This window comes from Sylvia atricapilla, chromosome 6 (genome assembly GCF_009819655.1).
Source record: "Sylvia atricapilla isolate bSylAtr1 chromosome 6, bSylAtr1.pri, whole genome shotgun sequence".
Classification (NCBI taxonomy): domain Eukaryota; kingdom Metazoa; phylum Chordata; class Aves; order Passeriformes; family Sylviidae; genus Sylvia; species Sylvia atricapilla.
Genome location: NC_089145.1, coordinates 39,860,643 through 39,875,608, shown reverse-complemented (window position 1 = coordinate 39,875,608; position 14,966 = coordinate 39,860,643). Strand labels below are relative to the sequence as shown.

The following is a 14,966-nucleotide window of genomic DNA, read 5'->3' as shown; positions in this document are numbered from 1 at the left end:
CTGTGAGCCAGGCAGCATGGCTGAATTGCATTTGAGAAAGCCATGCACAAAGTGAGTGAAACATGCTGCCAAAACCTCACCCCACTTATGGGAAGCAAAAGGATTGTATTTCATTTTGCAGTTCACTCAGCTGAATCCCAAAGCTTCAGGCTGCCTGGAAAGCTCCCCTCTCTGCTCCAGCACTTTTTGGTGGTGACAATTAACAAATTCAGAATATTGATATGCTGTAACAAAGTAATCTCTAGCTGCACTTTCCTCACAAGAGATTTGGTGCAGTAGTCTCTGCTCTCTGCATGCTCACATAGTTTCTCTCTCACAGTTTCTCCATGATCAGACCCTGGTGACTGCAATGTCAGCTGGTGGCAAAGAGTACTTGAAAACATTTATTTGACACATACAAACCCAATAGCTCCTTGTAACTGCCATGAACTCCTTGTAACTGGATTCAAGTAGGGCAGTGGAAAATCTCTTTTTCCTTTAGGAATTAAAATCAAAGCAAAACTTATGTCAGGAATAAACTGAAGTGGTCTGAATCCATTCAGCAGCAATTCTCCTCTTCTGCACTTTTATTACTCCTACAAACAAATGAATGCCCAGTTTGACTTGCTCACGCAAGTAGAAGAGAGCTCAGTTTGAGTCCTCTACTCCTGACTTGAAGCATCAGTACCTGAATTCCCCAGTGACACATTCAGACAGGGCAGGGCACACAAGTGAGGTGTTCAACTTTCCTCCTCTGGGAATATTGACTCCATCAAACCTTGCTGATTTACCTCTGTCCTACTCCCTCCCCAGCCCTTCAGGGGAAATTACAAGGACCAAAAAAAAAAAAAAAAACCCAAAAAACAAAACATTAGAAAGGGAAACAGATAAAAAGGTGGGTTTTTTTTTTTTTTTTTTCTGAAGCACAAATATTTCTGCTTTCAATTCTATACAAAGTCCCAGGGCACTGAGGTTAGTTTTGTTTTCCTTGGTACCAGTGTTCACAAACCCTCCAGGAACGCCCAGTGACGTAAATGAAGTTCTAAGAATGTAGTTTTGTTATTGTCAAGAAACTGCAAAGATGAGAAGGGTGAAATCCCAGAAATCGTGTGGTTTCTGATGGGGGAAATTGGTGAAATGCCGTTACGCAAAATGAAACCCAAACGAAGCAACAGCATCTGTGAAATGAGTATTAAAACTCACTATCCTTGTTTGAAATTAAGCTCTTCACAAAGGTAAATGGATTAAAAACTACCTAAACCCAGCTATATCTATTTGTAGAACATCTCTAAGCATCTCTAAGTGCATCTTCCTAGCAGAATAATTTGATTTCCATTTCAGAGCTTTGTACCATTCAGACACGATGAATTCTCACTAGCCCTGTTCAAGGTTAGAGACCAGAACTTTTAGTAAGGGGATAATCCAGTTATTAAGGCTACTAAGGCCTTAGCCTGCAATACAAGAGAATCCAGGTTTAATTCCCTGATCTTCCACAGGCTTCCCATGCCATGTAATTATTTACAATCATTTATGTCACTGAAGTAGTTGGATGCTGATTTTCCAGAGCTCTCAGCATCATGGTTAGAAAGCACTGTCACAGCTCTAAATCAGAGAACTCGAGTGCGTGTTTTGTTGGAGAAAAACAAAACAGCAATTAGAAGATGCTCGTTTAGACATAATGCTGCATCTAAGAGAAATATTAGCATCAGAAGCGTGTGTCAAAGAAAATCTACATATTTAGCAGCTAGAAAATCTACTTCTTTCTCAAAAAATCCAGGTTTACCACTCAGTGTTATACTAACACCTAAAAATACTGACCAAACTATCAATGCGCTGAAAATGTAATACCTCAGCAATGGTAACATTTGTTATCATTCAAAAGAAATCAAAGTGCCTGTGGCTTCTATTTTAATCTAGGGCCCCAGACAATCTCTTGACAGGATGTTTCCTTCCTGTTACTAAAGCCAACATGCTCTGATGCTTCTTTAGAATTCACTGTAAGAAGGAAAGGAGGAAAGAAGGAGCTCATCCAGAGAACAGCTCTTGGGCCCAAAAGCAGCTACTGTGAAGCTGCAGAAATTCAGCCTGCAGCCAACTATCACCAGTGCTGTGAAATAAGATGCACCAATCACCTCCAGGTGATAGCAGCACCCAGAAAGCAGAAACACTGAGGAACTGAAGGTCCAGTAAACATCTCAGTTGTCAATTCCCACTAGTTAATCCCAAGACTCGTGGTGAATGCCCCAAATTTCAGCCTTTTACCCCAGAGCAGACACAGTGTAGTGCTTCTCTTGGGCAGTGCATGTGCATTCTAGAGAGGCAGTTTTGATTTCATTTGTTTGTCACCAACAACACATAAAACAACAGACAAGCAGAGAGGCTGGAGAGGAGACTTTTTCTGGCAAGGAACCAGCAGTTACTGAGCTGACTGGGTTTTGGAGATGCTCAATGCTTTCTATTTAAATTCTCAGCTCCCTCCTCAATTCTGGCTCTCTTCCTCCAGTGCCCCCCATCATGTTTCTTGTTTGTTAATCACAGAAGGGACCTTAAACTGTTAAAATTTGGGCTCTGAACACAACCTAGAGCAGCCTGGGGTGACTGCATCTTGCATTGGCTGTTTCTGGGAGGCCCTATCAGAATGAGGAAAACACTCATTTCATCAGGAGGCTAAAACACAAATGATATTTTATTACATCCTGAGACTCCTGTCACGACAAGCATCTACATTACCACATTTTACCTCCATCTCATAATTATGCAATGTACCAGCAACAAATCCACTCCTCTAGTACTTGTCACTGCAGAAGAGGAATTAGTACTTAAGAGGTACTTAGGAGTCCCAATTCAACCACATAAACTGCTGCAGAAGCTGCAATGAGTCTGAAGTTCATGTTTATATTTCAAATATGTAGTGAGTTATTTCCAAAACCCAAGAGAGCCTCCAGCAGCACAAACAATCAATTCTGAGCACAACTTGTGATTTCAAAGCTCCTCTTACTCCTCTGGGAGGGGATTTTATTGTCAGTTGATTTCTGTGAAATTTATCAGATGTATTTTCAGCTGTAGGAAGTAGTTGCTTGACTCACATGCAACAGAAACCTATCAGCAGAAAATTTCCAGATTTTCACTACTAAATTCTCTCCTCCCTCCCTCAAATGGTCCCATCATTGACTACCCCATTCCTATGGGTCAGTGCTCCATGAGTTTCTATAAATTATTACCTTATCCAATTAGTTCTTAGATCCTCTGTTACCGTAATATTTACTGGTATCCACTCTCGAATGCATCTTTGTCCACAGTGCTTTCTCAAGAAAATGGAATACTCTGATCTTTTGCTTTCCAAAAGGTTCTTAGAGACATTTAATGATGTGATAAGGGACAAGAAGAAGTCAACAGCAGAATAGCAAAGTTAGGTCTCCCACTTTGTAGTTTAACACTCTTGTCATACAATCACATTTTGATTCCTTACAGAAAAGCCAGGCAGTTCCAGTTTACTAGGCTCATACACAGCTAAAAATCTTAAAAGCTTAATTCCCATGTCATAGGCAAAGATGTGAGGCACATGGATAAAAGAAATCATAGAAAAATATAGGAATACATGGCAGGACAAGGACAGAGTGTCGCCAACAACAGCCCTCCTCAAACTTTTTGCTGCACAGCTCCGTTGTTTTTCCTCCCAAACACACAAAAATCAAACCCCTGTCCTTGCATGCAGACAGGCAGCAACCCTGGGGGATGTTGGCATTACCACAGAGGATTATCAGGAAGCCTTCACTTCTTGGCCATATGGTTGCTACTGATTAAACCTTGTGTTTACCTGCTGCTTCTGTTCTGGGAGACAACCACACACTGTCAATCATTAAGCAAGCAGGGGAATGCCCAGACACACAGACAGGCTCACGCTCTGCTTGCCAAGTTGGCTACTAAACCATATAAAGGCCATAACTATGCAAACATACCTAAGTGTGGCAGGATGTTCTTTCTGTTTATTCTTCAATCCGAGATAAGAGCAGGGTCAGGGTCAGGGTCTCATACTATTGCTGCATAGCAATACTCTGGCCCTGCTCTCTTTCGCTGGAATTAGGCTGGAGAAAGCTAGGACAGAGAGCAAACAGCCAAAGGAACTCACAGCTTTGAGGATTGCCACCGCATCCTGCTGGAGCCACGTTGGGTAGACGACTTCATCGTTGAGGATGGCCTCGAAGAGATCGTCCTCGTTCTCGGCCTCGAAGGGCGCGTGGCCACACAGCATCTCGTACAGCAGCACGCCCATGGCCCACCAGTCCACATCAGGGCCATACAGCATCTCCTGCAGGATCTGCAGCACAGACAGCGAAGAAACACCAACCCTGAAGCTTCATATGGGAGCAGGGGAGGAAAGAAGGGTTTGGGAACAGTAACACAGAGGCTCTTGTTAACAGCGCTCTCTGTTAGGCTGGTGGATGTCCAGGAGCATAAAGTGATCTCACTTGGGAACCCCCAGATCCGCACAAAGGTACATCAGATGCTTCAAGCAAGGGCTGAATTAGCTTGGCTTGGGATGCAAGCCCTTAGAATGATGCTGGGGCTGAGATGCAGGAGAAGGGGCACTCCAGTAAACCTGGCTGAGCAGCCACGTGTGTGAACTGACATCGCCTCCTCCTTGCCCTTGGGAAGAAGACACCTACCCTCCAACAGCAAGGCTTTCAGCCAGAGAGGGGAAGCAGTGTGAGTGTGGGAGAATGGAACAAACATCAACCACAGACAGAAATTCAATTGTGTTGAAGGATGTGAAGCCTTGTTGGAACATCTGGCAGCATCTGGAGGGCAGCTGTTCCTTAAAGAGGTGTTTATTAATTTTGTAGTGAGATTGGGGAATGACAGGGAGTGTGAGGAGCTAGAAAAAGGAACTGCAACGAAGGAGAATTCAATCTCCATTCAAATCAATCTGGGACAGCATCTGAATGTGCCTCTCAAGATTTTTGCAGCTGTATTTCCATTTTTCACCTCCCATTTCTAGAGAAAAATATAGGCTTATTTTGGTGCATAAAGCAGCCTGAAGATTTACTCATGCTTTACTTCACAAGGGGCTGATAATAGATTTAAGGAGGAAACCTTGAGCTCAGCAATCAAGTAAGGCAAAGCCAAAGACACTGGCAGTTCCAAAGCTAACCTACACTTCACATTTTCCTGACCAAAGAAAGGTTTCCTCTACCTCAGGAGCGATGTAGTCTGGCGTGCCACAGAAGGTGGCTGTGGTGATGCCATCATGAATGCCCTCTTTGCACATTCCAAAGTCTGCCAGCTTGCAGTGCCCCTCGTAGTCCAGCAGCACGTTGTCCAGCTTCAAGTCCCTAAAATGAGAATCATTCAAAATCACTGCGTGCTTGGAGCAGCCCCACACAGATGCAGCCACCATCCCAGGCCTCAGAAGCTCAACCTGCAACCTGGAAAAACCTCACCATCGTAAAAAAAAAAAAAACCAACAAAAGTCATGCAGGAGTGGTCTTCTTTTGCTTCATCTCTTACAAAAGAGAGGAAGAAGCATCATTCTGCCAATGGCATTTAATGTGGGCAGGTGCTGCAGGAGTTTGCCCACATGGGTTTCCAAACACACCACAAGCCTGGATGGCAGGGCTCCTGCTCATTTAGCTCTGGGACTCACTGGAGCAGAGGTTGCCAGAGCTGTCAGATTGTGTAAGGATGATGCAGCAAAATGCTGTGCATGGACCACACTGATTCAGCACAGCTGCACTGGAGCCGACACTGGAGTTGGGGAGCAGAGCAAGGCCTCTGCAGAGGGGAAGCACATTCCCTGTTCTCCTGAGGTGTTGGGGTTTCAGTCCCAGATCTCCTGGTTATCATCCTGACTGATAAACCCCATCTGGAGCATTATCCAAGCTGAGAAGAGAAGAAACTCCCTACTGACATCACACCACACGGGCAGGGGGAGTCTTCAGGCAGCACAGGATGCCTCCATCATAAGGCAAAGTCTTAAAGTCCTCCCAGCTGTAACAATTCCAGCAGTGCACCAATAAAAGCAGTGAACATCCCCCACAGCACTCACTGGAATGGGGACCTCCTTGTCACTGTCACAAGAGACCTGCAGCCCAACGAGCTGCAGGAGGACACTTTTTCCAATCTGTCACCTCTAACAGGCTGGGAGCTCCTCATTGAAAGCAGAGCTGCCAAAATGACAGAGCCCTAACAAAGCTTATCAGCTTCCCCGACCTTGAGATTGCCCCGGGAATAGCCTGCAGCCAGAAGCACTGTCAGGAACACGAATGGAAAGCATGGGGTCATCCACAGACTTAGGCAATGCCTGCCTAAAAATACACCAGCTCGTACCACCTCTGCTCTGCAGCTGCCATACAGGCTGCAGGCCCCACTGCAGATGCAGGAGAGGAGCTCTGATGGGAGCTCTGTGCAGCACTAACAGGTCACAGTTCATTTTTTGAACTGTCTCAGGTGCTGGACCAAGAGCTGCCCAGAACCACCACAGCAGCACTGTGACAAAGCCACCTTCAAAGTCATCCTGATGCCCACATCAGGGTCAAAAAACTAAATACATTTTAAGGTCTCAGAGCCCCTTCATGCTGGATCTTGATCCATTTCACCCTTTGGTTGGATATCTATTTCCCTGGGAAGGGGGAGCTGTAGGGAGGGTGGTAACAGAGGTGGTGACATCTCCATATCGATATAAAAATCTGTGGTTGAGCTGAAATCTGAATCCAGCTTGATCCTGTTCATCCTCAGTCTATGATCCTGAAGTGAAAATCAGGGCGTTGATGGCTCTGCTGTGCATTGGCATTTCCACAGCCTGCGGGACTCCAGTCAGCTCTCCCTCAGTGACACTGCTGCACTGGAAAGATCAAGGACACATTGTGTAAGACAATCAGAGCCACATCCTCTCCTAAAGAGATAAGGAAAAGTATTCTTAGCCTCTTTTGAATGCACGGGAAAGCAAAGGATAGAAGTTAAGAAATTTGCCCATGTTCCCCAGAGACAAGGCTGAACACCAGCTTCCCGAACTCCAGCTCGGATCTTAATCACACATCCTCTCTCTTCAACTTTACGATGGCTTGGCAACACAAACAAGCAAAAAGTCTTCTGCAACTCTGCTGCCCTTCCCAGCAGGCCCACGAGCTACCCCGTGACCAGCGAAATTTGGGTGCCAAGGACAGTGCCCATGCCTGTCTCATGCTGCAGTGTTTGCTCTGGGTGGGATCCTCAGCAGGAGACACTTACTTTTTTCCCTTCTGAGAATCACAAATGATGGCTGAAGCATGCGGGCAAAGGCTTGTCCTGGAAAGGCTTTAGGAGAGGACAGGGAGAGGTTTGTGTGTGGTTGCTCATGACAGCCTGACTTCAGCAGTAGTTTACAGCCAAAGCTCCTGTTGCTCTTCCTCGTGGTTCCTGGCAGGGCAAGGAAGCCCTCCAAGCATGAAGGCAGGCCTTGTTTTCAGGAATCTGCCATGATGTGGCTGAAATGCAGAGTTTATTCTTGGCTTGGGTTTAAATGCAGCAAAGACCTTCTTGGTCCTGGGCACTGCTGACAGTTGTGGTGTGGCCCTAAAGATACAGCTGGAAGAGGAATTTTGGTGAACTCCCTTGAAGATCCCCCTAGCACACCTCCTCCTGTTCCCTGAAACATCCACCACGTCCCGGAACACTTTGGGAATACCTCAAAATCCACCATCCTTACATTTGAGCCAGCAGAAACACAGTCACAAACGTGGAAGAGCAGAGGCAGGAGACAGCTACACGGCTGGGCCAGCTCTGCTGACCACGTCACCAGGGCACGCTGCCGCTTCCCAGCTTCTGCCCCACAGGACATGCTGCAGGACTCCCAAATCCCTGTTAGCTGCCCGGGGAACCATGCTCATCCCAGCTCTGGGATGGCAGGAGTCCTGCAGGTGCGAGAGCACTGCGCTGGCTGCGCCCTCCCAGAGAGCCTCTATCTCTGTAATTGCCATTAAACTTAAACTGCCTGCCTCTCGCTGGGTAAGCATAGCTTTAACCACACGAGGCAAAGCTCCAGCCCTTGGCTTCTCCACACTGCACGTTAAACCCATTAACAGTGTCTGTTGTCTCCTGCTGACTTCTGTCCAGCAGTGTGAAACCTAACACTTGCATTTTCTATTTTCACATAACCTGTAATGTGACGTTACTCTGGCTCTCACTTGCTCAGGCCCTTGGCTACGTGCAGATCACTTCAGAAGAAGACCTCCCATGACCACAGACGGCTACTCATTCTCTTTGCTTGGCAAAGTGACAGGAGATCATCCTACACTTCCCTCTTGGAGGAAGTCTCGTGGACCAGCACAGTGGCAGCCTCAGCCATGGGCTCCTCTGGAGCTTGCTCTCTCTCTGGCTCCCCCATAAGAAAATTCCCCTGGGAAAGCTGTGGTTTGAGCATTTGTCCCAAGCCATCCCAGCAGTCGTGAGCTCTGAACTCACTGCTTGATGCTGACAGGTCTCCCCATGCACCAAACCCCATAAGCCAGCACGGCCACATGAGAGGAAAAACACTGACAGTTCTCTGAGATTTACAAGGAGCTCTTCATTTTTGCAGCCAGGATTCCGGGAAGCTGATGAAACTGGAAGCCATCCAGCTCAGAAAGGCCAAATCTACCTCATTTCCTTAATACTTGCATTTTCCATTCAATATTTTTAGCAGTTCCATGAAGCAGTAACGGCAGAGAGGTTTTCTGAGGCTGCGTTTCTAAGGTCCGGCTGAGGTTCTGCCTTTCACTGGCAAACCTGCCCTGGAAAACAAGCTTCATCCTGACTCAGAAAAGGCTGTCTTTGTCCTCACCCTCAGCTGTGGCACACTGGCTTAATGGCCTTGTTTAGTCTAGACCCAGAAGAAACGACAAAATGAGCTGCTTCAGTGTCACTCACTGGGAGAGGTGTTCTTTGCACATCTGCTGCATCCGTAAAAAACCCAAAATTACAATTGCAGATGATCTGGTCCTTTTCCAAAGCATCTGTCAAATGCAGTTTCCCTGCAGCGGGGAGTTTTGCCAGGGAATGTGTGTTATACACGTACCTGCCACTTGCTCTGCTCTGACCATCTCACTCCTGCCGTAGAAACTGCATTGGAAAGGATGAAGTTTGGTGTGTTTTTCCCCTATTTTGGTTTCATCACCCTGTTGTGGTAAGGGCTGTACATGCAGTGAGGATCCAGAGGAGTAAGGGTGGCTGGCTTACTGCCTCCCCTCAAGGTTATCCCAGGTTTACTGATCTGAAAGGTGCAGTTTAAAGCTCTTTAAAGCCTGGTGTCCCCATCTCAATGCAAATCACTCAGTCGTTAAAGCTGTGGGTTCAGCCACAAAGGCAAGTGTGGCTAACATAAAACTCCAGCCAAATGGTTTTCAAAAAATACACAATGAAAAACAAAATCCCCAAACTTGAAATTAGCTAAATGAATAACTTTGGCTTTTCTGAAGGGGAAAACTTTCCCTTTAGACACTCCTTGGAAACGCTTTTGGGTGAGCAAATGTGCATGCAAGTCCCTTTGCAAGCAGGGATGAGATTTTAATTTTTCTCTACCTCTTCTGCTGAAGTAATTTTATTTCACAAAAATACTGCAATCTCCATCATGATGCAGAAAAATGTGTTTCTATTGCCTGTTCTGGTAGCCAAAGCAATATACATTTCCAACTCCTGCTCCAAAAATATTGTAATTTTTTTTTTTTAAATGAAGCAACTTCAACAGAGGAGAATGAAAGATGCAAAACCTGCGGAATAGCACAGTTGGTAAGATAGTTAAACAAAATGCAGTAGTCTTCAAGTTAGAGGTTTCGCTCCAAATACAGTGGACAGTAGATTTAAACCCATAGTTTGATTAAATAAGGAGGAGAACAGATGGCGGTCCCAGTTTTATGTAAAGCCCTAAATACTCATGTGAAGCTGATAATTTTTCCTATTTTCTTTTGCATTCATAAGGAACATCCAAACTAAAATACTTCATTTTCCCTAAAATCAATGCTCTCTCGACTTGTAAAAAAAATTAATTGCTTTTAAAAATCCTTGCCATTTATTTTGGGCCCACAAAATTATTTTCTATCTTTCTTTCCATACTAAATTTTGGAGACTCCGTTAGGAAACTCCAAGAAAATAATTATTTTCATGAATCTGTTCCCACCGACTTTGGACTAGGGATCTCCACATTTTGTCCCCAAGATTTTAGACCACTTTGGGAATTGAGGCAGTTTCTACTGTAATTCTTGGGTTGTAGAGAACTTGCTTATAAAGTTCTTCACAGAAAATGGTTCACATCTCCCACATTTTTCTAATAACAAGCAAACATTATGTATTTCTATGATCGAGTAAGCTTTTATAACCAGAAACTCATACTCTCACAGCCCCAAGGAGGAGTTAGGCACATCCTGGGCAGTGCTAAAGCTGAGTGGCAGCAGTAAATACAGGCTGAAGCTGACACCTGCAACATATTCTACCTGAACTAAGACATAAAAACTCAGGCTAAGCTGCTGCTATTTACTTAGGCACACCTTTGGGGCAGGAGAAAACACTGAAATTACAAATGAAACACCAGGTTACTCGTCTTTGACAAAGGGAGCCACAAAGCAGAGATCAGAAAAGGATCAAGCTGCACCAAGCTGGAGAAAACCAGTTGAAATCCTGAGTTTTGCTGCCAAATAAAAAGAGGTAGGACACTGTTGTTACCCAGCACACATAACCAGTATGTAGGCATCTACACACACCACTGTGTGGGCATTGCAGGCTGAGATGGAAAGTGTTGCTTTACACATCTGAAAGCTTCCCAGTACAATCCCGAAAATCCCATGGGATTTAGTCTGTGCATCCCATCCTCCCCAGCGCTGCATGAAGGAAGGTCAAAATACACAGGGACTGCAAAATCTAACTTCAACTCGTTGTTTCCTTGAAAAACATTCCTTTGGGTAAAGAAAACGTTTCTTTTGGTTTCCAAACAACCTCTGAGGTGAAACCCGCCCAGACCACTGTCAGCGACACAGACAGCCTGGCTACAGCAAACTGCAACCTGCAGTGCAGTGCAACAGGACAGAAATGAAGATCTCTCTAGATATTTGTAATTTGTAATTACCAGAAAGTAGGAATGAAACACAGCAAGTGCCTTTCTACACTGGCCTAAAAGCCAGAAGTTGTTTTCAAAAGCTGACCAGACTTAAATGTTTAGGGGCTGTAAATACAGCCACCACGGCTCCAGGCTGACCTTCTCACTTCTCACAAACAAAACAATAGCAGAAACGTGATATAATCATTCAAGGATCCAACTCAGACTCGGGGTAAGTGGTACAAGTAAATGAAACTCCACTGAAAATCCACACTCATTGCTGGGCCAATTAACAGTAGACAGCTGCCTGCCCTTGCTGGCCGTGGGAGCCAGAGGAGGCTCGTGGGAAAGGTCCATCCTACAGGCATCTCAGCAGATGAGCAGTGCTCCAGCCAGGAGCCCAGCACCATTCCTGGGGCTTTTACAGCCTCATCCCACCACAGCACACCCTGCAGACTCCACAGACAGGTGGGAAGGGGAATGTGACAGAACACAAGAGCCTCCTGCCTTGTCTCTGCTTCACCCAACCCACCCTGCTGGCACAGGGAGGACAGACCTTTGGAAACATTCTGCACCCATGCATTAGGATAAATGTGTGATGGATTAGGGATACTCAGCCTCCAGAGCAGGCTCCACCTCTCTTGCAACACAAGATGTTACAGACTGATGCAATATGGACTCAAGCCTGCGGTCAGACACAGGACTAGAACATTCTGAACACTCAGGACAGCACATGGCCAAGAATTGCCTGAGGGTTAAGGTCAGGAGTGTGTGAATTAGCCCAAGACAGATCCTCACACCTGCATCTGTGCTCTTCAGGATGTCCAAAGACACTGGGTATCAGTCTTGCCCACTCACAGGGTCTGATTCTTGCTCTTTTGCTTGGGCTTCAGACTAAACAGACTAGCAAGCACTGTATCCAGAAATGCTCTGTTATTATTCTTTTAAAGTCAAGCAGCCCTTCAAGCACAAGGACAAGTTTCTGCAAGCAATCTGCCTGCATTAAGGCAGCACCACAGGGGTTTTTGGCAGAGATGGGCTGGCACCCAGCACTGCTGGCTGTCCATCTGCCTGACCCCTTCCTGCCTGCAAGGGTTCCCTGGAAGCAGCTCCCATGCCCACATCAGAGCACTGGCCCTCTCCTGCTCAACCCTGGGCTGCTGCTCTGAAGACAAAGCAGTGCCCAAGGCACTGACTTCTCTTACAGCACAGGAGATGGCATTACCCAGCATCCAAGACCTTTCTGGTGGTTTGAAGCACCAGCACTCCCACCTCCCCTCCCTCTGGGCACTTCAGAAGGGCGCCTGTGGAAGCTTAACACAATTACTCACAGGATTTCATTGCTGCTGAGATGAGCAGGCATGATTCATCCTCTAGTTAAAACAAGTGTGGTAGGCTCAAGTATAAAGGCAGAGACTAAAATCCCTGGGCATACCACGAGAGATAATCACAGAGCTTCCCCCACGCTGGTGGTACAGATCCAGTGGGATCTCATGGGTGCCCTGAGTCCCTCTGGGGTCAGGCACACCTACAAGCTTCTCCTTTATTACACCCAAAGCAGCTGTAAAAGAGCTGATGACAGTGTCCAAAGGCAGCTTTACAAGAGCAAAAAGACATGGGAGGCACGTGAAATGGGGCAGCCATGAGCCAGAGCCATCACTGGTGAAGCACAGGCATGCTGGAGGTTGCCATACTGGAGTAATCCCAAAGATGGCACAATCCCTATGATATAGTTATACATCCAAATTGGCACGCGTGCATTTTTTACAGATACTTTTATATAATCTACATATTATCTGCTGCACTTTTATGTGGGACTCAAATCAGCAAAGAGGAGCTACACTTGAAGTGTTTCCCTGACTCCCAGAGCAACTGTCCTCCCATTTACTGCAGGAAGGGGAGAGGTGGACTGAAAAAGGCTTCGTGTGCAGCTTTTGGTATGGACACCACGCGTTCCCTCTCCGGATGAGCTGCCAGCCTAGTCCTGTGATAGACTCCTCAGTCCCACTGGGCAGCAACCCTGGAATTTGCTGGCCCTGAAACATTACTTGCTGAGTTGCTCCCAACAGAGCTCCTATTTTATCATTGCCAGAAAAAGAGGGAAAAAGGAAAAAAAAAAAAGGAAAAAAAAAAACCCAACCACAATGCTTCTTTTTGTGCATCCCATTGCCTGAAGTCTTCAGAGGAGGCACACAACAGACTCAAGACCCAAATGCAGGAACAAGAAGCAGGGGACTGATGGGGCTAGGAGAGGTTAAAAAGAACAAGCTTGTTGTGTCACTTTGACAAAAATAGATCAATGTTGATTCAAAGCCTGATATGGAAATTAAAATGAAATCAGGTTTGTGCCCACAGCACAGCATGGTCTCAACACTGCAAGATGGAGTGAGAGTTATCCAGGATTAGTCATCATCAGCTGCCCACAGCCCACCACAGCACTGCTGAAGGCCCTGTCCCAGCTCCAAGCTGTCCTGGTGGCATCAGGGTTGACCTGTGCTGCTGAAAAGGCTCCTCCTTCCCCCAGCACACAGCGACAGGTCCCCATTTCACCTCTGTGTGCCACTAAGCCTGCCCTGGGGGAATGAGCCAGCAGCCCACACCAGAGTGACTCTCCTGCTCATCCCACAGCTGCCATGGAATCCACCCTCCCCACACCCCAGTCTTAGGAGGAATACTTCGCTCCTAGAGATATCAAGGAAAATAAAAATAAAGGTGTCCATCTCCATCAGGATGACGTGTGCAGACTGCCTCTGGCACTGGCTTGGGCAGCAAATCAACCTCTGCTGGTGCTGGCAATGCCAGCAGAGCTCTGTGGGAAGGACATTCCTGCCTGGAACCTGTAAATCTGGTCAGGCAGACTTCTTCACATTCATCTGATACAGGTAAGGTTTACAGTACTCTGAGCCTGACCCTAAATCCAAGGAAATTGGTGAAAAAAACCCAATTCCTGTTAAGTTCACTCAATTTTGAAATAGACCCTGAGGAAAAAACAAAACGAAACAAAACAAAACAAAACAAAACAACTTAACCTTTTTAAGACTCTGAATTACAGATCCAAATTTATAAAGCTAAGGCTATAGGTGTTAATCTCCTTTCCATAATGGAATAAACAAAGCTGAAGGCAGAAGTACTGTATTTTTAGACAGGATTTTTAAAAGCACCTTGCCTTGGCCTGTAGATTTCCACTGCCAAACCTACTATTAACTTTTGAGAGAGTATCCGTGCTGGACCAGCATGGCTGCTTTTGAAAATCTCACCATCTTCACTGAATTTTTATGCACAGTGCAAAAAAACACTCTCCCTGCTAGTGACACATTTTGGGCACAAAGCACACAGCCATCCCACTGCTGCACAGGAGGGGGTTCTGCCTGGTTCCCCTTGGAATAAATGAATGAATTTCCTAGGAGATGCTGTCTTGAGAGCTGTTTCTTAAAAAAACCCCACAAACTGACACTGTCACTGATATAATTGGCTCTTTTTTCCCTAAGACCCCAGGGAACCATTGGGCAAACACAGCTTTTCTGACTCCTCTGATCTTTCTGCTCTTGACCACAACAATCACTTAAATATAAAATGGAAGAGGCTTTTGTAGGTGCCTAGAAGATGGGTCATTATCCCAAGACTTCATTTCTCATTTCATGTGAATTACTGTTGTTATTCACTCATTACAGGTGATTCACTCAGAGCTGTGTGAAGCCCAAGGGTCCTGGAAAAGCAGGGCAGAGCCAGGTGGAATGTCTGGCTGGGTATGCTGAGCTCTCTGCAGTCCCACTCTGACTCCCCCCAAGGCTGCCTGCATGCAGGACCCACTGTCACTGACCTCTGCCAGGCCAGCAGGGACAGACCTGATCCCATGTGTCACCCCAAATGCCACACAGCACCAAACAGACCCCAAAGTGCCCATCAACAATGCTGGCTGGTGTTATCCCCACCTAGAGTCACATCG

The 14,966-nt window shown here is 46.1% G+C and overlaps 1 protein-coding gene across 1 annotated transcript in view; it reads right to left on the bottom strand.

The window, feature by feature from the left end:
- PRKCH (protein kinase C eta) overlaps window positions 1-14,966 on the bottom strand; it is a 114,734-nt gene that overhangs the window by 14,411 nt on the left and 85,357 nt on the right. The window contains exons 11-12 of the mRNA XM_066321619.1: window positions 5,174-5,312; window positions 4,109-4,297 (exon numbers count right to left, since the gene is read on the bottom strand). Of these exons, the coding sequence (XP_066177716.1) occupies window positions 4,109-4,297; window positions 5,174-5,312 (328 nt within the window). The remainder of the gene's footprint in view (window positions 1-4,108; window positions 4,298-5,173; window positions 5,313-14,966) is intronic.